Source organism: Mauremys reevesii, linkage group 3 (genome assembly GCF_016161935.1).
Source record: "Mauremys reevesii isolate NIE-2019 linkage group 3, ASM1616193v1, whole genome shotgun sequence".
NCBI lineage: Eukaryota > Metazoa > Chordata > Testudines > Geoemydidae > Mauremys > Mauremys reevesii.
The window spans coordinates 4,955,101-4,978,401 of NC_052625.1; the positions used below are offsets into that span (position 1 = coordinate 4,955,101).

The 23,301-nt window shown below is 38.8% G+C and overlaps 1 protein-coding gene across 2 annotated transcripts in view; it reads right to left on the reverse strand.

Annotated features, from left to right (window-relative positions):
* The window catches only part of XRN2 (5'-3' exoribonuclease 2), an 87,433-nt gene that overhangs the window by 55,571 nt on the left and 8,561 nt on the right, over positions 1-23,301 (reverse strand). Inside the window, exons 2-16 of one of the 2 annotated variants that reach the window (XM_039528775.1) lie at positions 18,515-18,642; positions 18,320-18,431; positions 14,137-14,248; positions 12,578-12,636; positions 12,409-12,498; positions 11,159-11,231; positions 10,992-11,042; positions 10,460-10,617; positions 9,928-10,002; positions 9,699-9,832; positions 9,513-9,570; positions 9,308-9,415; positions 6,655-6,699; positions 5,001-5,138; positions 797-915 (exon numbers count right to left, since the gene is read on the reverse strand). In XM_039528775.1, the coding sequence (XP_039384709.1) occupies positions 797-915; positions 5,001-5,138; positions 6,655-6,699; positions 9,308-9,415; positions 9,513-9,570; positions 9,699-9,832; positions 9,928-10,002; positions 10,460-10,617; positions 10,992-11,042; positions 11,159-11,231; positions 12,409-12,498; positions 12,578-12,636; positions 14,137-14,248; positions 18,320-18,431; positions 18,515-18,642 (1,460 nt within the window). Of the gene's footprint in view, positions 1-796; positions 916-5,000; positions 5,139-6,654; positions 6,700-9,307; positions 9,416-9,512; positions 9,571-9,698; positions 9,833-9,927; positions 10,003-10,459; positions 10,618-10,991; positions 11,043-11,158; positions 11,232-12,408; positions 12,499-12,577; positions 12,637-14,136; positions 14,249-16,644; positions 16,790-18,319; positions 18,432-18,514; positions 18,643-23,301 lie in introns of those variants that run through there. The other variant, XM_039528776.1, reaches the window with a different exon arrangement.

A 23,301-nucleotide genomic window follows, 5' to 3' on the forward strand; every position in this document is an offset into this window, starting at 1 on the left:
TTTGGCATAAGATCAAAGGACACTGATCAAATATGGAATGCAGGATGCAGTGATGAATGTGTTACCCAAACTTTGCACCCTACTAAGATTTTAATGTGTGACACTTAAATAAACTTTTCTTCTTCTCTATAGCTAGGTTCTCCCTCCCCCGCCGCAGAAAAACCCAAACCCCAATTGGTACATTTCTCATGACGCTATTCTAAATAGGGAATGAAGTGACAGTGGACTTTTCTAGCCTTTCACCTTTTGAGATCTTGGTTCAAACCTTATGTGAGTTCACTAAACCTGCTTTCACCTTATTCCTACCTTATTCATTTATTTAATCAAAGGGCATCTTGCTCATAGCTAACACACCTACCCAATATAAAATCAATATTTAAAAAATCCAAAAAACATATTTTGGTAATCAATATAAATAAAGCTACCCACCTAGTATAACTGAACTTTATGGGTTAAATAGCTCAAAAATTCAATTGCAAAACAGTGGCATTCAGCTCACATAATCAAAGCTAAACACTGAATGTCTAGCCAATTTAGCGCTTGGTCTCAAAGGGAGTAGTGGCTTGGAGGACAAAAACCTGTATGCATACTAATCTAGATACTTAGATTTAACAGCTATAGCTTACACATCTCACTGGAATTTACTGAATATTCTAACCCTCCACATTAATTACTCATGGATAAAAAGATCATAGGAAAGCATCTGAAGGCACTGCTGCTCTAAGCTAAATAGCATTAATTAGGCTGCATCTACTTCAGCAATTTGCTAACAAAGTGCTACAAAAAATGGCTTCACCTGATATTATCCTCTGGCTCAGGTTCACTGTCACTGTCTTCTGCTTTGCGCTTAATTCCTCCTGCGGGGGACGGGGTGCCATCAGAAGTGAAACTAGTATTAGGAGATGAAGAAGGAGTCTAGGGATATAATCAGATATAAACACAGGAAAAAGGGGTTTTATTATGCATTTCATATTCATTAAAAATTAATGGTTTTGTGTGAAGAATTAAGAAAATTTGTTATTTTTACTTAAAACAAAAACAAAAAACTACATGCTACACAATCCTAAAATATTAGGAAGTCCACTAGCATAAAATAGGTCTTTATAATAGGAATCAAACATTGGAATGTAAAAACAAAAACCAACAACAAAACATGAAATTCTGTGACAAAACACAAAACATTTGGTATAGTCCAGTCTAACAGTAGGAATAAAAAAAACAATTGGATACAAGGCTTATTTTATGACTTCTGTTTATGACTGCAGCAAAACAGGTCACATGTGCAGACTATAATATAAAGATGACTTAGAATTTACAGAACTGGCAGCCAAATTTAAAATATTTCTGCAAATTGCAAGTGAGCTCTATTCAAATAAAAGTATCTTAACATGGAAGAAAGTAGAGTTTTAGGAAGTCTCTTTCATTTCTGCAGCTCACAGTTAGAAGATATTTAAGATAAATAAAACAAACACTGAAGATTGTGACAAACTGACAAGAGCTAGGAAGTTAAAATTCTGATGAAAGCCTCAAACGAACAATTTTTATGCATCTTTTGCTTTAAAATACAAAATTTCAGGATTAAAGCGAGTAGTAAATTAAAATGGCAAACTTTTATTTACCCAGGCTTACCAGACAAAAAATACTTATTAGCAATAGAGAAATGTTTATTGAAATGTACATTTACTGTTTGGATGGGCAAATAGAGCCAAAGGGGAATCCTCACTATACATTGCATACGAGTGACTTTTCTATAGTCAAGTCTGGTTAAATGTTTCCATAACAACCACCTCTAGTTTTCAGTCACTCAACTTTCCAAAAGTTTTGCCGTAGGCAGGTATGGGAAATTTGTAACTAAATAGATAAATTTTTTAGAAAGTATAAATAATTAGCAGTTCAGTCTTTATTTTTATATATTTGGGGCAGCAGGGAAGCTATTCCTCTGATTATATAAAGTTGAGTTTTGAACAGCACTATAGCTGAAACAGAATCTAGGAAGTTCAAACCTGGCCATTGTGAAGGGAGCCTTTGCAAAAACTGGTTGGAACTTGGCTAAGTTACAAGGCACTAGGCAGGGGAGAACAATTTGCACATACACAGTAGATATTTCTTACCACTAGTGCTCAAAAGGGAGACTGTACATAATGTAGAGCTGCCTGACTTAGGTGCATATTAAGTGTGGACATCTTCTAAGGTCCACTGAACGAAGCAGAGCTAAACAGCTTATGTATGTGCAAAGAGTCATTCAGTATGTAACACTGACAACCAATACTAAAGTATACAATTGGATGAGTATTTTTAATACACTCTACTGCAGTGGTCCTCAAACTTCTGTACTGGTGACCCCTTTCAGATAGCAAGCCTCTGAGTGCGACCCCCCCATAAATTAAAAACACTTTTTAATATATTTAACATGATTATAAATGCTGGAGGCAAAGCAGGGTTTGGAGTGGAGGCTGACAGCTCACGGCCCGCCATGTAATTACCTCGCAACCGCCTGAGGGGTCCTGACCCCCAGATTGAGAACCCCTGCTCCATTGCACTAAGATTGAAAATAAGTTGAAAGGTACACTATTTGATAGTTAAACTGCCATTTTTCCTACAACTTCACAGGTGTATTCACTCAGAGCACAGAGGAAAAGAAACTAAAATACTCTCCACTGGAGAACACCCCACTCTAAACCAAACAATCCTACAAAAAGGACAGTCTACAGAATTGTTCCAAGAGACAATAACTACTCATTTTTCAGCCAGCCTGAATGCTATCTCCATCTGTTGGAGACAAGAAAAGAACCCAGCACATTCAGCTGTGACAGACATTTCACAGGGGTAGGATTGTAAGAGGTTTCTTTTTTCCTGCCTGCACTGGAGTGGAAGTTCGATGTTATACCCATTCCTGGGCTAGAATAGAGACTACATGGACCAACACAGTGTGATTATTTTTTTGGCAATCACTAAAGGATACAGAAAATTAAAGCTAACATGACTAGCTCAGGCATTAGCCAGCATCATACAAAATATGAGCATAGTATAAGAACCTATACAGAATAGATTATACATTGATCCAAATTTAATGTCTCCAATGAAAAATATTTTCATTTAAAATTAGAAAAAAACCCTACTATGTAAAACTGGGGTTTCACTGGTCTTGGGAGATAGCTGGGTTTGTTTGTTTTTTTTTAAATCTCAAATTTCTAACCTGGGATGGATTTGAACTCAGTACCTGTGTGCTGCTCAGGTTCAGTGGCCAGAACATTTCCTTGGAGTTACAGAGGTCCTGTTTGAGCTCAGGTGCCCTGCAACGTTCTTGAACTCTCACACTGCACATGCGCGGTGTAATCCATGAGGCACATGAACCTTCAAAATGCTTGCTGGAATACCTAACTGGGGAAGCAAACTTTTTCTAATAGCATTGTAATTTGATTTCCCCAGAGGGCAAAATGAGTGGCATGTATTCTGTTGGGACTAACCCTCAAGCACTGGAGGCCATGGTGCAATGATCTGAGCCCTGGTTTGATCACTATCTGTGCTCTAAATATACGGCCAAAATAGGCCAGCTTTAAGACACAGAGATCAAGCCAGGGCTCAGATCATCGCACCAGCGTCTCAAATTCTTGAGGGTTACCCCAAAAGAGTGCAGGGCACCCACCAGCCCTTGGGGGGGGGAAAATGAAGTTTAAATGTTATTTGAAAAAGAATCTGCTTCTCCAGTTAGGTAGGCTAAGGCTCATCTACCTACTTCACAAGTGTAATGGATCACAGAGCTCTCTCTCACAAATCCCTTGTTCAAACAGCCCCAAATTTGGATCACAAATTACTCCTGCCCTACAACCCATTCCATTTATCCCACTGCCCGAGATGCAACCCCAAGCCCCTCTCACTCAGATTCACCCCCACCTCCTCTACTGCCAGCAAGCATCCAACACACACAACCCTGACAGATTTTAGCAATATGCCTTTCAACCTTTTTCAAATTCCTGCCCAAGGTAGGACTCAGAATGACACTAGGTGGGATGGGTCAGGTTCAGAAGGACCACTGCGTATCACCTTCAACTATCCAGTAAGGGTGAAACTGAAGACTAAAAATCCTGTTAACCCGTCTGCACATGCTCACAGTAATCCATCAGGCTCCTGAACACACATGTGAGGCTTAGCATGCAACTGTATTAGAGATCACCCTCAAGCATTTGAGACCCTAGTGCAACAACCTGAGCACTGGTTTGATTGCTGTGGGGGAAGGTGGGGGAGGAGGTTGGGGGAGAGTTGCTAGAAATTGTCAACTTTAAGAAGAGCTGTTTTCCAGGGGCTCAGGAATCCCTTGGCCAAAGGGCCCCAAATTTGGACCACTGACATACCCTGTGCCTCTATGAGATGCAACAAATTTCCTGGCAATCTGATTAACCACACAGATTTCAAAGCACTTACAGTGACTGTTCTATAACCTCAAAAACAACCATAAAAAGGTTGTGAACATATTCCACCAACAATTAATTAATCTAATGCTAATTAGAGATTGGAAAGCCCTATTGATCTGGCATTCAACATGTCACACACCACGACAGAAGTAAAAATAAAAAGATTAGCAAAATGAATAATAAAAAAAAATTAACCCCAATTCAGTTGCTTAGTTTGATTTTATTTTTCCTACATTTCTACGTATGGCATGTTCTTAAATCCCATGCTCATAACAGCCTCAACTCCATAATCTTGCATAATGATTCAAGTTTGCTTAAAAGTGCTTATTTTTGATTGGAAGGGCATTCTTTGCATTATATTTACCTTTTCAGAAATATTTAATCAATGATATTTGAAATATGAAAATGAACAAAACTTGACTTAAGTAGCCTTGGAAAACTGATTAAAAACTTGACTAGTTAAGTTGGTTCTTCAAGAAAGAAAGTAAAAATTGAGTGATTAAGAGCTTAGAAGTAAATTGTAACATTAGTATATTCATTACTTTTTTCCTTCTTACATTTATAACTAAAATCTAAACATTCACTCACCGAGTTCTGTTTGTCTTGCATTCTCATTTCATAGGCTGTCTGCCTGGGGTTACTGATTGCCTGAGGACTAGATCTATTTCCTCTCCCCAAAGCTTGAGGGGAAAACTGGCCACCAGGAATAAAAGAAGGCTGATCCCTCTACAAAAGCAAGCAAATACACACACAGTGATATAAATCTAATATTGGAGATTACAAGAATAAAAATTAGCACATATAGCTGATATTCCTTTAGAGTTCTTAGATTATCAGTTGCTAGAATGTAAAATGAGCAGAGTTCGATCACAATTACTTATTCAGTTCCACTTAGAACAAGTATGTTTAAACAAGATCTTATACATATAAAATATACCCTTGGATAAGATGGCACTTACAATTTCAGGGCTTCCTATTTTCAAGGGTTTTATTAAATGCTCTCTCAAAAAGTTACATTTTTGTACTGAAGTTCCAGAAACATCAGAAGGAAAAAATATATATATTTTTTTTAACTAAAAAAACTCCATCTAGCTATTAAGAGTGTGAAAAATAGGATTTACATTTCAAGGAAGGTGATAAATCATTTTCTTGCACTCTGATAGCAATACTCAGCTGATCCTTATTTTAAAGCTTAGACTTGATATGCACATAACACTCAATGAAAAGGGGCGCTATAAAGTTTGAAAAACTTTGGTTAAATGAAGTGACGATGATCCTATGACACTCCTCCACTGTATATCTAGAGTCCTTATGCCTCAAGGAAATAGAAAGAGACATCAAGCTCTGGGAAACGGTTGGGGGCTTCTGACATATTAGAAGTACTGCACAGAGACGCTGTCTTGAAGCCAAGGGTCCCAGCATAGTGAGGCCCTGCTGGGTTTCTTGGATCATTAGATCACATTGTAAAGAAGCTACACCTATTTGAATGAGCTATCAAGTAACATGTTTATTGTACAAATCCTAGATTCAAATGAACATGCAAGAATCTATTCTAAAAAGTTAGGAAGGACATTTAGTACAAAAAACGTAAATTAAATGCAATTTTAAGGGTTTAACATGCACAAGTACATGTTAAGGCTATCAATAATCAACACTTTGCCGTTGTGAATAAGTGGTATTTTGTATTACTGTGAATAAATCTGCACATATATTTTAGTCACAATGTAACCAAGTTACATTTGCAGAGGAAACCTTGTTGTGGAAGTCCGATATGCCTGTTTAAAGGTTAAAGCTTGATTTAGCATTAACTGTTTAATTTTCTGTAATCAGTTTACTAAACTCTTAATCAGGCTCTCAATTGAGAGGCGCATCTTCTGTCCTCTGTGCTGACACACTGTAACTCAATGGCACAATCCCTCTGTGCAACTGGTACTGTAAAGTATTTGATACTGTAGTCACATTATACAGATGTACCTATATTCCAAAGGCCCCAATTTATTGTTATTCTTGAGCAACTTAATTCCCCCCCCCCATTTTAAATAGGTTTAGATTTAATTATATGATTTTTCCATTCAATGCTGCAATTTTTAAAAAAAGAAAAGGTTTTTTGTAAAACACTGTAAGACAGTAAGGCAAAAACTATGCAATTGTTACAGCAGTTTTATCTGATTTACTGAAATGAGACTAAACTTCTGTTTGTCACAATATAAAAATGCCTGTAAAAGTAAGATCTTAAATTTACCTTCATTCTTTTTCTTTTTTCTTTTTGTCGTCTTCTGAAGTTCTCCTAAAACAAGAGTAAAGTCAATTAAAGTAACCTAGTCTTACAAGTCTTTTAGGAAAATATTTTCTGAGTCCCTCCATTAATCACCACACAAAGAAAGATTAAGTAGCAAGTCTGAGTAGGCATCATGGCTACTGACCTATGAGGCTTGCTGAACTGAACTCTTCCCTGGCCCCTACCTAGGATTACTGGTCTATGGCTTTTCTAAGCTACACTAGCATCCTATGGAAAACATCCCCCAAAACTGAAGGGTTTTCAATATGGCTCACAATACTCAGTAAATTGCACTGGGACAACAAGTCCTTTAAGGCTCATATGTGAAGATGCCAAAACAGAGTTTTGCCCGTCTTTCCACCTGGGTGAAGATACTACAGAAGTTCAGGTGCTACAGGTAACTCAGCACAGATACACGTTTCTTGCCACAGTTGCTAGTGGCTCAAAAAATTCCTGCCCTTTTTTATTTTAAGATCCTGGATCTTGCTCCAAAGCCTGTTCTTCTACAAGTGCTAAGTTTGTACTGTAGTTTGGTATATCATATTGAGAGAATTGTAGATTATGGTTATGACATACAAGACATCCTGCCAACATTGAAACAATGTTTTTCTGACTGGATACTTAGCACAGTCCTGTTCTCTTGATTGAGGGGTTTTATGACTCTCCTTTTTATGAATAAGCTATTTAGGATTGCTTGCTTAGTACTTTCTAAAATATAACCCAATGTGCTAGGAATATGCTGCAGTGTAGTGAGTTATTGTTGACCAAGAAGTCGAATTTGCTTGAAACAGCTGAAGGATCCCTTCACAAAAAAAGCAGCACTGATTTACTGATTACAACACAAACATAATAAATTTCTCTAGAACTTAACTAAGTTTAATACAACGCACAAAGCTGCCACCAACACATTTAGCAGGAAATTTGTCAAAAATCTACCCCCTGGAAGAAAATGTAACTGAAAATCCATAAAAGTAAAGAAGCTTTAAACAAGTGATACAAGACTGAACAAGTGCAATATTTTTGTATTCTAAAAAGCATTAATAGTTAATGCTTTTAGAATTCGAAAATAGTCATTGGTATATTAAATTCTGAAGAACCCTTCAGTGTAGCTAACAGATTTGACACAAAGCAGAAAAGTGAACAAATGGTCAGCTTTTACACAGAAGTAAGTGCTCCGAGTCAAGGACTGTCTTTATAGTAGTGTTATGTACTGTGCCAGCCTCATTCCCTGAACTAATGTAATGAATGAGTTATGAAGGGCTTGAAAATCCACTCACCTACTGGCCATTGGCAAGAAAAAAAAGCTTGTTTTTTAAAAGAAGAATTTTCAAATTATTATGATTGAAAAGAACTAAATATGAACTGAAAAATACCCAGTGGAGTGAAATCTTATCTTTTAGACCATTCCAGTGCCTGTTAGAGCTCAGAACTCTCCCATGCTGCCTATATCATTGTACAATACAATGGACATCTTCAAAGTGGTAACTGTGATGATGCTGGCAAACCAGATGCCAGCTCTTGTCATACTAAACACTGATAGATGCACAGCTGGAAACTGGCCTGGTTTGCCTGTGTTAATGTTGTTAAAACTGATAGAGTTATAAGAAAGTATTTAATGTTTAGACTTTATGAAATGCTTGTCTAATCCTGCATCCTTATGTAGGATGCTTATAACGTGTCCCATATTATAAGGTAATATTTAAGTGTTTTCTCTGCAACTATAAAAGTAACTATAAAACTCCAGTAAGGAAAGAAGCATTACCAAGTGTGAAATATTAAAATTTACCACAAGAGATGTCATCACCTCCCCTACAAAATGTGGCTTATAGACACCAAACAAGCCATTGTGGAACATCAGCAGACAAAATACTTGGCTGACTGCTTCCCCAACACCCACGAAGAGGGTACATGCCCAAGCTCTCGTCCCACTATTTGAACGTGGGGGGAAGGGCATAAAAATACTAGTCAAGAAGGAATTGTTATCACTATGTTGCTTGGAATTCAGAGAGGGCAAAAGTTTCTAAGCATAAGCAAGGGATCCCCAAGCTGCTTGGCTTGGGTCAACCGTAAAGGACATACAGAGCTAGCATATTATAGCAGCTATTACCTTTTGGAACCTAAGACTCTCATACGTACGTTGATCTGCTTTAATCTTATCAATAACTCATTTCTTAGTAAATAAATCTTTAGTTAGTATTATAGGATTGGCTACAAGCATCATCTTTGGTTTGAGATGTAAAGTACAGCTGACCTGGGGTAATCGACTGGTCCTTTGGGCCTTGGAGTAACCTCAATATAGCCATGATGCCTGGTGTAAGGGACCATCTATCACAAAGGTAAGCTTACCCGGCCGGTAAGACAGATCAGAGTACCCAAGGGGTTGTCTGTGACTCCATATTACAGTGCTTTAGGAGTTCACACTTGTTACTTGGCTAGTGAAATCTAGTTCTACAACATACAAACAGTGAGGTGACACTCTGCCCAGAGGTTGGCATTCATGCTTGCGAGCCTCTCCGGACAGCTTGACAGCAACGTGTCAAGGAAAACTGTTCCTAAGTTCTACTAAACACTGCATAAAAGCCATCTAAGCTGAACTTCAAAATCATAAATGCTTTACCTCATCATCTTTCCTCTTTTTAAAAATGCTATCTTCAACTTCTCCAACAGCCAACATGATCATCTGTACTCTCTGGAGGTTGACATAACCACTCTCTGTGAGGTACCCCTGCAAAACAAACAAGTGAATACATGTGGCGGAGGGGGTTCCGCTGAAAAATTTGGATTTTTTTTTTTTAATAGCAACACAAAAAGTTGAAATGTACCCCAGTTTTGTGCACCACGTTTTTATATATGCCAACCAGACGATCAATTGCTCCCTCCCTGTGAATAAAGAATAAACATACTTAAATTCTAGTCTATACGCCACTCTTGTTTACAGATATGCTAGATATATCTATAGAAACAAATGTATATAAATCTATTCTTGTATATACAGTTGCTTTACATACCTGATCTCTAAAGATGGCAAATGAGGAAGAAAGTCATTCCCCACGAAGAAACACATGAAGACCCAGTCATCTACGCTTCTCTCAATATCAAAAGTAAAAGGTAAACTGGCCATAGTTAGTTCTTTTTCCAAATACTGCAATAAAAAAACCCCCAGACATTGAGAAGCTTGTCAGATGCTACTACAAATAGACTTTACATAAAGCAGCTTTACAAAACAATTTTGCATACCTCTCGCAGCACACTTAATCGGATAAAGATAAACTCTTGTTCAGAGCCAGGAGGACAATCTGCAAACTGATCATGCTGCAATACAAAAGAATATGGAAAAGTATTAATCACACGCTGGCCCACCTTAAAACTTTTTGGCTTAATATTAAAGGTTTAATCGAAAAGGAATTAAGAATAGAGGTACAAGTCCAATTCCTGAAGTCTTTATACTATTTTTCCTTCTGCTTTTACTTTGACAAATTGCCTATCAACTTTAATAGTAGTTTTACCCAGCTAACTAGTAACGAAAGAGTGAGCAGGTTTCAAATTAGCACTGCACTGACACTTTATTGTGGTGCAAACTTTTTTCTTTTTTTTAGTAAAAAAAGAGAAGAGTCAGGCATTCCATTGATATTACTGCTATTGTACTTCAGCAAACCCCTTCCTCTCTCCCCGCACCCTGAAAAAACCAAACCCACCATCTGTGGACACTAAACCCTTCTACAATTGAGCTAACAATCAAATAACTACTGCAAACTGTTAAAACTCTTACCTCTCCTTGTTTCTCTCTTGGCAAGCCTTGACAATCCTTAACCTCATGGCCAAACTGATTACAAAGACCACAAGGTTTGGGTTTATTTGGTTTAAACTCTTCTCTGATTATAGTGAAGTTTGGTTCATGTGTAGCTAGTCCAAGCATGATCAGATCAGCTATCAAGCAGAGCAAGAAAGAAAAGTAATGAAAAGTAGACATTAAGGCTTGTATATGGAGTTAAAGAACCAAGTGTATTCCATTTTAAACAACTGCGAGCAAGGCATGTGGGTGCATTCAGTACAATTTGAAATACTGTCCTGTAAAAATCAGTGTCGTTTGATACTACAGGTATAAATTAGTTCTTCAGCTAGGGATAATACTGGATCTTGCCCCAAAAGTAAAATAGAGCTTCCAAAAATACATTAACCAATCCATGGGATACTTTGAATGCATCCATCAACCTAAGCATTTAACTTATTCACCATCTGGAAACTGCCGTGTTAAAAAGCTTAACCAACAAATGTATTGCTAGCAAAGGAGGAGGACTTACCATCAGCCCCACACAAACAATGATGAGTGTTTGGGTCATGGTTTGGTTGAGCTAAACAAAAGAAAAATAAGTGTGTTCAAACCAAGCTATTATATACAATTTCATCGATGCTTCTGAACAAGTCTTACAAGTATACAATAGAAGTATGCACATTTTAGTTAACTTACCTCTCTGTCTTCTAATGTAATCCATGATTTTGTGTTCCCCTTCACCAGGAGCACTCGCATCAGATAAAATAACCTGTAAAACGTTTAGAGCTATGTAAACATTTTTTTTTTAACTGTGCTGTTGACATTAAGAAGTGAGCAAACGTTTAAGATCTTTGTGTCTTGACCCTATGAATGCCAAACACTTGAAATGTTTAGTAATTTCATCTAAATTGCCTTTACTTCAATATGAATTATACACTCATTGCACCCAATTTGAGAGTCGCTTGTTATTTACACTCGTATAAATTACTTTATTCAAACAGATTTTCTACCAATTCTATTAAAATAATACACTAACTTCATCATAGAGTACATAAAGTTACTAGGACTGACAGTTAGCTAATGTATCCAATGTTTTCTAAGCAAGTTTAAAAGTCAGTTAAAACTTGCACTGGACAACCAGCAATGTAAACATGCACGAGACCCCCACAGACCTCCTTTAGAACTCTGGAATCCCAGACACTCAGATACCACTGTGATGAGGACCATACAGGTACCCAGACAGACCAACAGTGAAGTTCACAAACTCAGTTGTTTATGGAGGGAAATGCCTCCCCAATTAGAACACATTTTAACAGCCCATCTAGGGTAAATGAAATGGTCAGCTGTCTCTAAAGAGGCTGATATTCTGCCCTCCCAACACATGGTGAATGCAGTGCTATCAGTCAGCATGAAGACTTGCTGGGAAAAACAGGAAAGCCAGAAAGACAAGATAATAAAATTGATAGGAATCATTTCGGTTGCTTAGTATTGTGTTCTCTTCCAATCACTTGCAATAAGTGAGAAAGAACTCAGGCCTGAGACCTACAAGAGGCAGAACACAAATTAAAAATCCAATACAGAAAAAGGGAAAAAAAAAAAATCATTCTGTAAGAATGTGGGGGAAAACGTAAGGGTAGAGTCTTAACTCATACAATCTTTAGAGACAATGTACCTTGGCTTCCAATATCAAATCCTATTATAGTGCTCCTTAAACTCCATTTTTATATAAAATCATAACAAATGGCTCTACTAGATGGTGTTATTAGGATGAAATGTATCTCTTAGGTGAAAAACCTTGATGTACAAGTCACCCCCATCTCCAATAACACCACAGTGCCAGAAGACAAGGCTAATCTACTGTTTAAATTTACACTGTTCAATCATACTACAGTTCAGACTAATACACCCACCCTAATGTTTTTGAAGTAGGAAAGTGTGAAACTTACTGTCAAATTTTTCCACCCTGGGTCATTGTTTAAACGATCAGCAACGTAATAGCGAAGGCATTTAGCAAGATTGTCCATAAACTCGGTTCCCTAAAAGGTGATAGAAGAAAATAAATTAACCCATCATTTAGGTGTTAGCAGTAGCTGGTTAAAGTACAAGACTACTTACTGGTGTAATACAATTGCTGTCAAATCTCTCTTTCACTTCTTCTGGAGGAAGAAAGCCACCTAGAGAAAAAGGTTTAACAAAAACACATCAAAAATAAATCATAAGAAATTAATGCCACTTTTGTAGGATTATCTAGAAACAAATCGCTTATCTGAAACAGTGAACAAAAAACACGAGCCCTTCTAATAAAAGCTATTTTTTGTTCCCACCAACCCAAGAGCAAGCTGCTGTTACCACTGCATTATCTTCCATCAAAATAAGCAGAGAATTAACAAGGAACAAGACTTAATGATAGTCATGAAGTAGTTCAAACAAGGTGGGTGAGAGAAAAAAAAAGTGTAAGCTCAAAAGCTTGTCTGACAACAAAAGATGGTCTAATAAAAGAAATCACCTCACTCCTCTCTCTCTCTCTCCTATCCTGGGACCAACACTGCTACACCATCACTGCAAACATGAAATAGTTCATGCAGGTAGCTGCAAAGATAACTTCTTCTCCCTGCTACAAGATGCTGGGCAGAATGTGCTAGGAAGCGACTTCCTCTAACTAAAGCTGTTCTTGGCTTCCAAGAACTTTCCTCCTATAACTTCTCCACTATCCCATTTCATTGTTGGCAACACTAATTATCCATCTGGTCACTCAACCTCATAACCTTGGGGTCACTTTTGACTCCTCCCATTCTTCTATTTTCACATATAAGCTCTCACCAAATCCAGTCACTTCTCCCTCTAACATTTCTAAAGTCTTCCCCTCCTTCTCCAAGTCCAATGCGAGGACACCTGTTCACATCATAGTGGTCTCACATGGACTGCCCGTAGCCACCCAGCCTTGCCAACTCACTTCTCCAATTCAGCCAGCATGTTTCAGCTAAAATAAATAGCCTTTTACTTTCATTCAGATCATGTCACATCAATCCTCCAGCTCCTTCAGGGGCACCTTCCTTCCACATCAAGTTCAAGTGATTTTCAGCATCAAAACAATACACTTCACTACAGCTCGTCACTCACGCCCAGCTGCTCTGCATTTCACAATATTGCTCCCCATATCTCCTTTCCCTACTTGCACCGCTGTGCCTTATACCACTGCCTCTCATTTAATGCGACAAGCATCTTCACTCTTCCTCCATGACACTTTTGATTAGCTCTCCATTACAACAACCACTCCTCCTCTCCTAACGTAACTTTAAAAAAATTAAAACAAATCAAGAGGTGCCTGGGAGAAAGGAGGGACATTTTTCTTTTGCGCAATTTAATTTAGATCAGGGCTTTGGAGCGGAGCCGGAGCTGCAGGTTTTTGCCTGGAGCTAGAGCGGAGCTGCAGCACAGCTCCAAAGCCCTGCTTTAGATTGTAAGTTCATTGGAATAAGGATGTATTTTCATAAGTTACTATATCATGCATGCCTGTGGCACTACATAAATGAAAAAAGTGTCATGGAGCCCTATGTTTTTCTGTAGTATCTAGCCTCTGCTATAGTTAAAAACTATGTCTATTTCAAAACAATTTCTCACACTTAAAGCCATCAGTTACTGAGTAGCATCAGATATGAAGCAAACATCTGTACCTTTTGTCAAAATTTCTTGTCTTATTCTTTGCTTCTCTTCTGCACCTTCCACTCCCTCCTTTGACGCTCTGAATCTCCTGGATCTCTGCTGATTCATTTTTGCACGGGGAGCCTAAAACACGTGTTATAGTATTTTACTCAACATTGTATTTGATTTTTTTCCCCTTATCTGCTCAGTTGTTTTCTGTGAGTTGGTAACACCCAACACAGCCTTATGGGGTTATTTAGACAATGCATCAGGGTGGAAGCAATCACGTAAAAAGTTTTGCATCTTCCAGCTGGCTCTTTCCTTCTTTTACATGTTCCCTCCTCCCCCAAATGAGTTCCCATAGTTGCAAGACCACAGGGAGCCAGCACTAGTATCAGGGTGTGTCCTTTTGCTGAGCCAACTTCTGAGCAAGTTGTCTGCAACTTTCAAAAGGGAAGGGGGAAAGAATGTTGATACTTGGCCTTCACCATCACTGGCTGATAAAAGTCAGGTGAAAACTAAATATGTTCTCCAAGAAGCTTCTGAAGTGTCACAGTGGTCTGCCAGGTCCACTGCAATTGCAGTGACCCCAAACTAGCAGTAGTGACTTGGGATTTCCTGGCTGTCTCACGCGGTCTAGGATAAAGTTATGGACTTTGAAAATAAAGTCCTAGTATCTCCAGTCTTAGAACATTAAAGGAGACTAAGGGCTTGTCTTCACTACCATGCATCAATGTAGCATGTCTGATGAAAACACACTATTTCAACGGGAGAGCACGTTGCCATCCCATCAACGTAATTGCTCCACCTCAAAACACCGGAAGCGGTGTACACTTCCATGGTAGTGTAGACAAGCCCTTAGGCTTCTGATCACTCAGACTTCAGCCATCCTTTTAGTCACCCATCTGTATCAACAGCCTTGTTCAGGTATCACCCCTAGAAACCTTAAAAGCATCCATCTCAGGACATGAAACATCCGGGGAACCAATAAAGCCAACAGCTTCCCATAACTCTTAAGTAGTCACCAGCTCCTGAACAGTACTTAATTAGGGACCTTTGTTCCCAATTTTCTCAACACCCCGAGTCTCACGCCCATTCTTTTGGGGACTACCCTTCCTTTTCTCCCTTTGGACTGGGAGGCTGTATTAGCAGAAAGGAGCAGATCCACCCAAAAAAAAGCTCTCTCCTGTTCTGAAGCCGTATTTTGTATCTTTCAACTTCCTCATCCCTTTCCAGGGATTCCTCTCACAAGAGCTATCAAAAAGAAAGTCTCTCCCCTGTTACAGACGGGAGCAGTAGGCTGGATGCTACGGGCTTATATTGCTATTAAGTTTTTACTGCCATTACTTTTCTCACTCCCAAAAAAGTAGTATTGGAGGTGCATAGCTCAAATTTCTAAAGATGATTTTGCATAATATCCACTGAAGAATTACAGTGCTACAATCTAGATGTTTCACTTTTCAAGGTCTTTGTGGATTAAACACAATCGAGGATTGGATAACTATGTACTGATTGTTCTACTTCTAGCAAAAATAAGTTTTTGCATGTTCACTTTACAATAGATTTCCTCCCTTCTCCTTCAACACTGGTTTGAGTTCTTGATGGAGACTTGGAAAATGTGCGCAAGCATAAGGGAAATTCCTGAAGTTCAGGCTCTGAACTCCCAGTACAAGGTTCTCGATCGTTATAGTTACAATGTCAGATCTAGAGATGATCCCAAAGCAACAGATTCCCTTGACTCAAGAAGCAGACTTGCCTCAGCTTCTGCTAAACTTCCAGCTGCTTGGCTGGGTGCCTACCCATCAGTTTCCTCTTCAGCTGTAGCTTATTCATGCCTATATTTCTAGTTTCATCAGGACTCAGTCTCCACATTCTCTGTGAAGCACCCCAACATAAGATCTTCAGAAATGGGTTAAACATGAAAGAGTCCACTTTGAAACCTACCAGCGTGTCCTCAACAAAATAAGTCAGAACACAATGCAGAGGTGACAAATCCAGCTGTTCCCTTAAACCATTCACTTGGCTGGCAAAGAACACTAGTGTTCTAACTGATCCTGGTACTTGCGGTTCAGCAAAAATGCTTTTTTGGATATTGCCCACACCTGGCTCTTTCAAGAATACACCACTACCCTGATATAACACGAATTTGGATACAACGCGGTAAAGCAGCACTACGGGGGTGGCGTGGCTGCGCACTCCAGCGGATCAAAGCAAGTTCAATATAACACAGTTTTGCCTATAACGTGGTAAGATTTTTTGGCTCCCGAGGACAGCGTTATATCAGGGTAGAGGTGTACCTACTAACAACTAGATAATGCTAAGTGCTCCCTCCCCCCGCAAAATGGGCAAAGCTCCCATTTAATATTTTCTGCTCTACCAGGTTGATGGGCTGTCTTTACCTCTGTTGTTTTGGGATTTCTACAAAGCATGGCAACACATGATTCTGTTAGTCCCAAACCGGACAAGGCAAAAATTGTGCTTTGCCATAGGAACATTAGAGGTTACAACAAAGATCCCTGGAAATCAGAGGAAAAACATACCAACAAGTGGAAACGTTAGTATGTTGTAGAGTAAAGCATTAGTTAGCAGTAAACGATCAAGATGAGGAGGTACTCTCAAGATGATGCTTCTTAGGGACTTCCTTGAAGGAATATCTGGAGGAATCAAGTGAGCAGTCTGATAAGATCCTTGAATCCAAGCCAAGACTGATGTCACAAAGGAAGGCTGGGAATTCCTTTTCCTCGTGTCTCACCCTCTATTGTTGGATATTCCTCATTAGACCTTTGCCATCTCCCCGTGTCTTTAGGGGATGGGAAAGAGAAGGGAGAATAGTGTAGATTCAGATCTGGGCAGGCACTCAGAGTTACCCAGAACTGTCTGTGGGTCTGCTGAAGCTTCTGCTGATTATTCGCAGTAATGGGAAAAGTTGCTGCTCACACTGATCACAGGAGTTCTGCGCAGACAAGAACAGCAGTCTGCTGCAATGCATCCCTTTATTTTCCTTATCCATCCCCAATTACTGCTCAATAATGCATCGATCAAAGAAGTTAGCCACTACATCATTGCCAAAGTTGATTTGATACATAGCATCTGCTAGTGAGGTAGGATGCAACTTAAGAGACATGACTGAAGGTAGAAAGGCCTTTTATAATGCTGCCAGGTGCCTGTCTCAGTGAGAAAACTCAGCAGTGGGTGCTAGTAGCATCCAAGTCTCAGCCATGCACCATGTGTAAGCATTTAAAATATCCCTGGCAACATACAAGAAACTTACAAGTGCTGTATAACAGAGAAATTTAGTATGAACTTTCTTTAAAACACAATTTAACACACAGATAATAGGTTTACTAATGACATTTTTTGCTGCATAATACTATAAACTGTAACACGAGGCACAGGATCCTAAAATCTGTAGCAGAGAACATTTTATTTAAGTTTGTTTTTAAGGATACACAACATAATTGAGTGCATATACAAACGTTTATAAGACCACCACAAATAATATTAAAGATCTACAATTTTGGGGGGAGGGAGGAAATCTTTCAAATAGATACACACAGGTACAATCCCGACAAAAATGGATCTGGAGTCAGTGCAACAAATTTTAGTGTAACTGACAGGGTTACATAATCAGAAATGGAATACTTAGAATAATGCTTTTTTGTTGGATTGTTCCTTCAACCAAAACACCTGTATTAACTCGTTTCCCAGGGCACTGTATACAAGTCAGCCAAGGCAAGTTGGGGAAGAAGGTCAAACGACAAATGTAGCTGAGTTCTTTAAATCTTTTACAATACAATTAAAATTAGCTGCTAAATTTTGAGTGTCCATTTGTAGGCTTTTCTGATCTTTCACAGCCTGCTTGCGGCACAACCTACCACTGATTTCATAGATTCATAGGATTTAAGGCCAGAAAGGACCATTAGACCAGCCTTTATTTACAATGGACTTGTGCGCTGATGAAGCAAAGCAGAAGCTATCCCACACAACCCTCCACCCCGATATAATACACTAGACAAGAAAGCTTTCTTTGCTAACATTTCTTCGACATATGTCAAGGTGAAGTGTTAGCCAAATACTGGGTGTTGTAACTAAAACAATACACATTAAATGAAAAGCTAAATTATTGCCTACTGAAGTTTATGAAAGCAGATAGCATCAACCTTAGCATTGCAATTAGGTACTACATGGAAAGAGGACAAACATTTCAGTACTTACTACTCCATCTATTGCCATGTAGAGAAGTCGTCTTGGCCTGACAATGTTGAAAAGTCTGTCAATGTACTCAAAAATGGCAACCATCATTTCATCTTCATTTTTGGGAGCTGGTCTGTAATTTAACAAGATATCCTGTTAATGTTTCAGATAATATATAATACAAGCTATTTACGAAGTGACGAAAGAGTTACTTACTTGTCCTCAGGATGTGTACATGGATGGATAATACCATTCATATCCAAATACAGGTTATCAAACTCCACCTCATTGGGATTAGGCTTGCTGGTATCAACTGGAATTTTGATGCCATTGCATTCTTTAGGCTGTGAACACAGGAATAACAAGCCTTTCAGTATTTGCCATATTTCCAACAATTTTGTTATCAAAGAAGCTTTAAATACATCAGACCCAAATGAGATTAAAAAAAATAAAAATAAAAAGGTGAAGGAGCAAAGAGCAGTTGCATGTCAGCCCACAACACGATTACACATAGACCATGTCTACACTACAAAATAGGCTTTGTTTAAAAATGGTTCTGGGCAAACATTATATGTTGTTATATGTCCACACAGACAATAAAACAAAACACCTCCACTACAATTAGGTAACATAACCACGTTTTAGCCAGGGTTAAAACATTGTTCTTTAACATGTTTATATTTTTCCCCTCTGTCCACAAAAGCAAGAATAATGTTGCAAAAGAGAATGTTGTAGAGCCAGCAGGACCTTACATGGCTTCTGTAAATTTGATTGACGAAGAAGCCTGTCTACAGTTATAATCAGTAGGAAGTTTTACAATATCAGTCCTACTTAAGTCTTTAAACTTTATGCAAGAGCTGGACTGGCACGTTTAGATAAACCAGGGCCACTATTTGTTTCTCCAATATTAAATATTTAGCTTTACAGCACAGATCAAACAAAAAGACACCACTACTTTTCGGATGTCCCTCTCTTTTGAGAAGAGTCAAAATCATGGTGAACAGAGGACCAGTCTTTATTTTATTAAATGTGGGGGTACAGCAGAAGCACTCATGCCCATTATGCTAAGCATCTGATAACTGTGAAGGGATAGGAAAGAAGCACCTGCTTTCCCTCTAACTTTGGGAAACATTAGTTAAGAACGGCCAGACTGGGTCAGGCCAAAGGTCCATCTAGCCCAGTATCCTGTCCTCCAACCATGGCCAATGCCAGGGTGCTTCAGAGGGAGTGAACAGAACAGGCAATCATCAAGTGATCCATCCCCTGTCATCCACTCCCAGCTTCTGGCAAACAGAGGCTAGGGACACTCAGAGCAGGTGTTGCATCCCTGCCCATCCTGGCTAAAAGCCATTGATGGATCTATCCTCCATGAACTTATCTAGTTCTTTTTTTAAACCCTGTTATAGTCTTGGCTTTCACAAGATCCCCTGGCAAAGAGTTCTACACGTTGACTGTGCATTGTATAAAGTGCTTCCTTTTGTTTGTTTTAACCTGCTGTCTATTAACTTCATTGGATGACCCCTAGGTCTGGTGTTATGTGAAGGAATAAATAACACTTCTTTATTTACTTTCTCCACACCAGTCAAGATTTTATAGACCTCTATTGTATCCCCCACTTAGTCGTGTCTTGTCCAAGCTGAAAAGTCCCTGTCTTTTTAATTTCTCCTCATATGGAAGCTGTTCCATACCCTTAACTATTTTTGTTGCCCTTCTCTGTACCTTTTCCAATTCTAATAAAAAAAATTTTTTTTAAGATGGGTTAACCACATCTGCACACAGTATTCAAGATGTGGGTGTAACATGCCTTTATATAGAAGCATGATATTTTCTGTCTTATCTCTTTCCTAATGGTTCCTAACATTGTTAGCTTTTTTTGACTGCTGCTGCACATTGCATGGATGTTTTCCGAGAACTATCCATGATGATTCCAAGATCTTTCTTGAGTGGTAACAGCTAATTTAGACCCCATCATTTTGAATGTATAGTTGGGATTATATTTTCCAATGTGCATCACTTTGCATTTATCTACACTGATTTTCATGGACCATTTTGTTGCCCAGGCACCCATGTTTGTGAGATCCCTTTGTAACTCTTTGCAGATTGCTTTGGAGTTAACCGTCTTCATTACTTTTATTTATAGTTCTAAGTGTGAGAAGAGTTTAAGCCTAGCCTTGAAAGATTAGCTTCCTCCTGATCCCTGTACACAGACAGATGTGATCCTGCCAACCCTCTTCCCCCTAGTAGTGAGCTTTCCCTTTTGTGGGGAGGGAGGGAAGACATCTCATTCTGCCCATTGGCTACCAGATGTTCTGGGATGCTCAGACACCACCCATCACCCTCCAGTTTGAGGAAGGCGTCTCCAAAGCAGATTGAAGCCTATATTTTTGTGACCAATAACAATACAAAATCGATTACTCTACTTTCCCTTAGCCAAATCAGTAGTTTCCAATTTTCATTCCCCAAGTTCTTCTTTCCAGTCTGGCACGCTGTAAAATGCCCTTATCTAATGAACAGACCCAAAACAAACAGTTGAACAGATTGCACTGAAGGCCAAACAGATTACAGGCTGCAAACACCTGAATTTTCAAACTTCTGGAGATGGTCATTCCGCTGTCTCACAATCACACATGCTTTGGTCCTGCCTCTTTACTATTTATAAGGGGAGCAGTCGCAGTCCTTTTATTAAGGACACCTAATGCTCTCCATTATTAAAATTTTACAGATCATTTTTGAAGAGCTCTAGCACCACCAAACAGCTTTTGCAGAGTGGCAATCACATTTTAAGTGATCACTGCACAGTTGTGTCTTGAGGCTTGATCCAAAGCCCATCAATGAGACTCTTTCCCTAGAAATACCCACCTTCTAGAAGTGTAGAGTAGGAGTGCATACAAGAAAGAAGGCTGTAGGGGGAAGCGATAAGCTGGTGTATAATAGCTATGTTAATAGGAAGGTGTTTGCATGTGGGTGGGAAGGTGGAATGGGTTTTGTCATGTGATAACTTCATTTCCTAGCTTTCTGTAGCTGAGCTTCAGGTACATTACAGACATAGCAACCAGGAACGCTTCAAAATGAAGTTTGTGTAGTAACTGATATTGAATAGCAGGCTAAAGATTTTGCTTAACTTCCTTCTTGAGAATCAGTGTTTAACTCAACAGGACAAGTTTCAGTACTGGAAACTTTTCAGTTCATGCTCCTGAATGTTTCTGTTTTAACTCAGTAATGGTGCTGGTCATTCAACTGGTGTGTATAGCTTAAGATGATGCTATGGGAATCTTAATAAAGTGAAATTAAAGTTTGACTGTAATAACGGAGCATTAAACCCTAACATTTTAACCCTGAAGTAAGTTTAGGGCATCACCTTCATTTACCTGCTGAGAAAAACACTTTTCAGCATAAAAAAGTTGCATTGAAAAAGGGAGTTAAACTCTTTTCATTTATAAGGTATAATATATACTACATCTCAAGGCAGAAGTCGAGAATATTCTTAAATGGCCTGATACAATCACTAGGGCTGTCAAGCAATTAAAAAAATATTATGATTAATCGCACTGTTAAACAATAATAGAATACCATTTATTTAAATATTTTTTATTTTTTCTACATTTTCAAATATATTGATTTCAACTACACAGAATACAAAGTGTACAGTGCTCACTTTAGGTTTATTTTTATTACAAATATTTTTGCTGTAAAAAGCAAAAGAAATAGTATTTTTCAATTTACCTCATACAAGCACCATAATGCAATCTCTTTATCTTGAAAGTGCAACTTACAAATGTAGATACTTTTTGTTACATAACTGCACTCAAAAACAAAACAATGTAAAAGTTTAGAGCCTACACGTCCACTCAGTCCTACTTCTTGTTCAGCCAGTCACTCAGATAAAAAAGTTTGTTTATATTTGCAGGAGATACTGTCTGCTTCTTGTTTACGTCACCTGAAAGTGAGAACAGACATTCACATGGCACTGTTGTAGCTGGCATTTCAAGATATTTACTGCCAGAAGGGCTAAAGATTCATACGTCCTTTCATTTTCAACCACCATTCCAGAGGACATGCATCCATGCTGATGATGTGTTCTGCTCAATAATGATCCAAAGGAGTGCAGACTGATGCATGTTCACTTTCATCATCATGAGTCAGATATCACCAGCAGAAAGTTGATTTTTCTTTTCTGATGGTTCGGGTTCTGCAGTTTCCGCATCAGAGTGTTGCTCTTTTAGGATTTCTGAAAGTATGTTCCACACCTCATCCCTCTCAGATTTTGGAAGGCACTTCAGATTCTTAAACCTTGGGTTGAGTGCTGTAGCTATCTTTAGAAATCTCACATTGCTACCCTTTTTTGCGTTTTGTCAAATCTGCAGTCAAAGTGTTCTTAAAACGAAAAGCATGTGCTGGGTCATCATCCGAGACTGCTATACTATGAAATACATGGCAGAATGCGGGTAAAACAGAGCAGGAGACATACTATTCTCCCCCAAAGAGTTCAGTCACAAATTTAATGAATGCATTATTTTTTTAATGAGAGTCATCATCATGGATGCATGTCCTCTGGAAAGGTAGCCAAAGCATGAAGGGGCATACGAATGTTTAGCATATCTGCAGGAACGGCTCTAGGCACCAGCAAAGCAAGCATGTGCTTGGGGCGGCACATTTCCAGGGGCGGCATTCTGGCCATCCTCCTTTTTTCGGAAAAATTCACCAATGTATGGAAAAATACATGAAGATCAAAAAATGTCCAGTAGTACGATAGGAGCGTGACATGAAAAATATTGTGTCACGTCGTGACACGGTCGGTCATAATGTGAACATACGTAAATGTGTAAATGTTAACAGTTACTGATTACTTAAACCAAGAATCACGATTACTTGTGTGTACCGTGCTGCCCTATCAGCGCCATGCGTGCCAATTTCCGTGTCGTGTCGGTGCCAGTGGTTATAGGGCTAAAATGCCGGGACAGAAACGTTCCGGTGCTGCCTACTGACAACAAAGAGAGAAACAG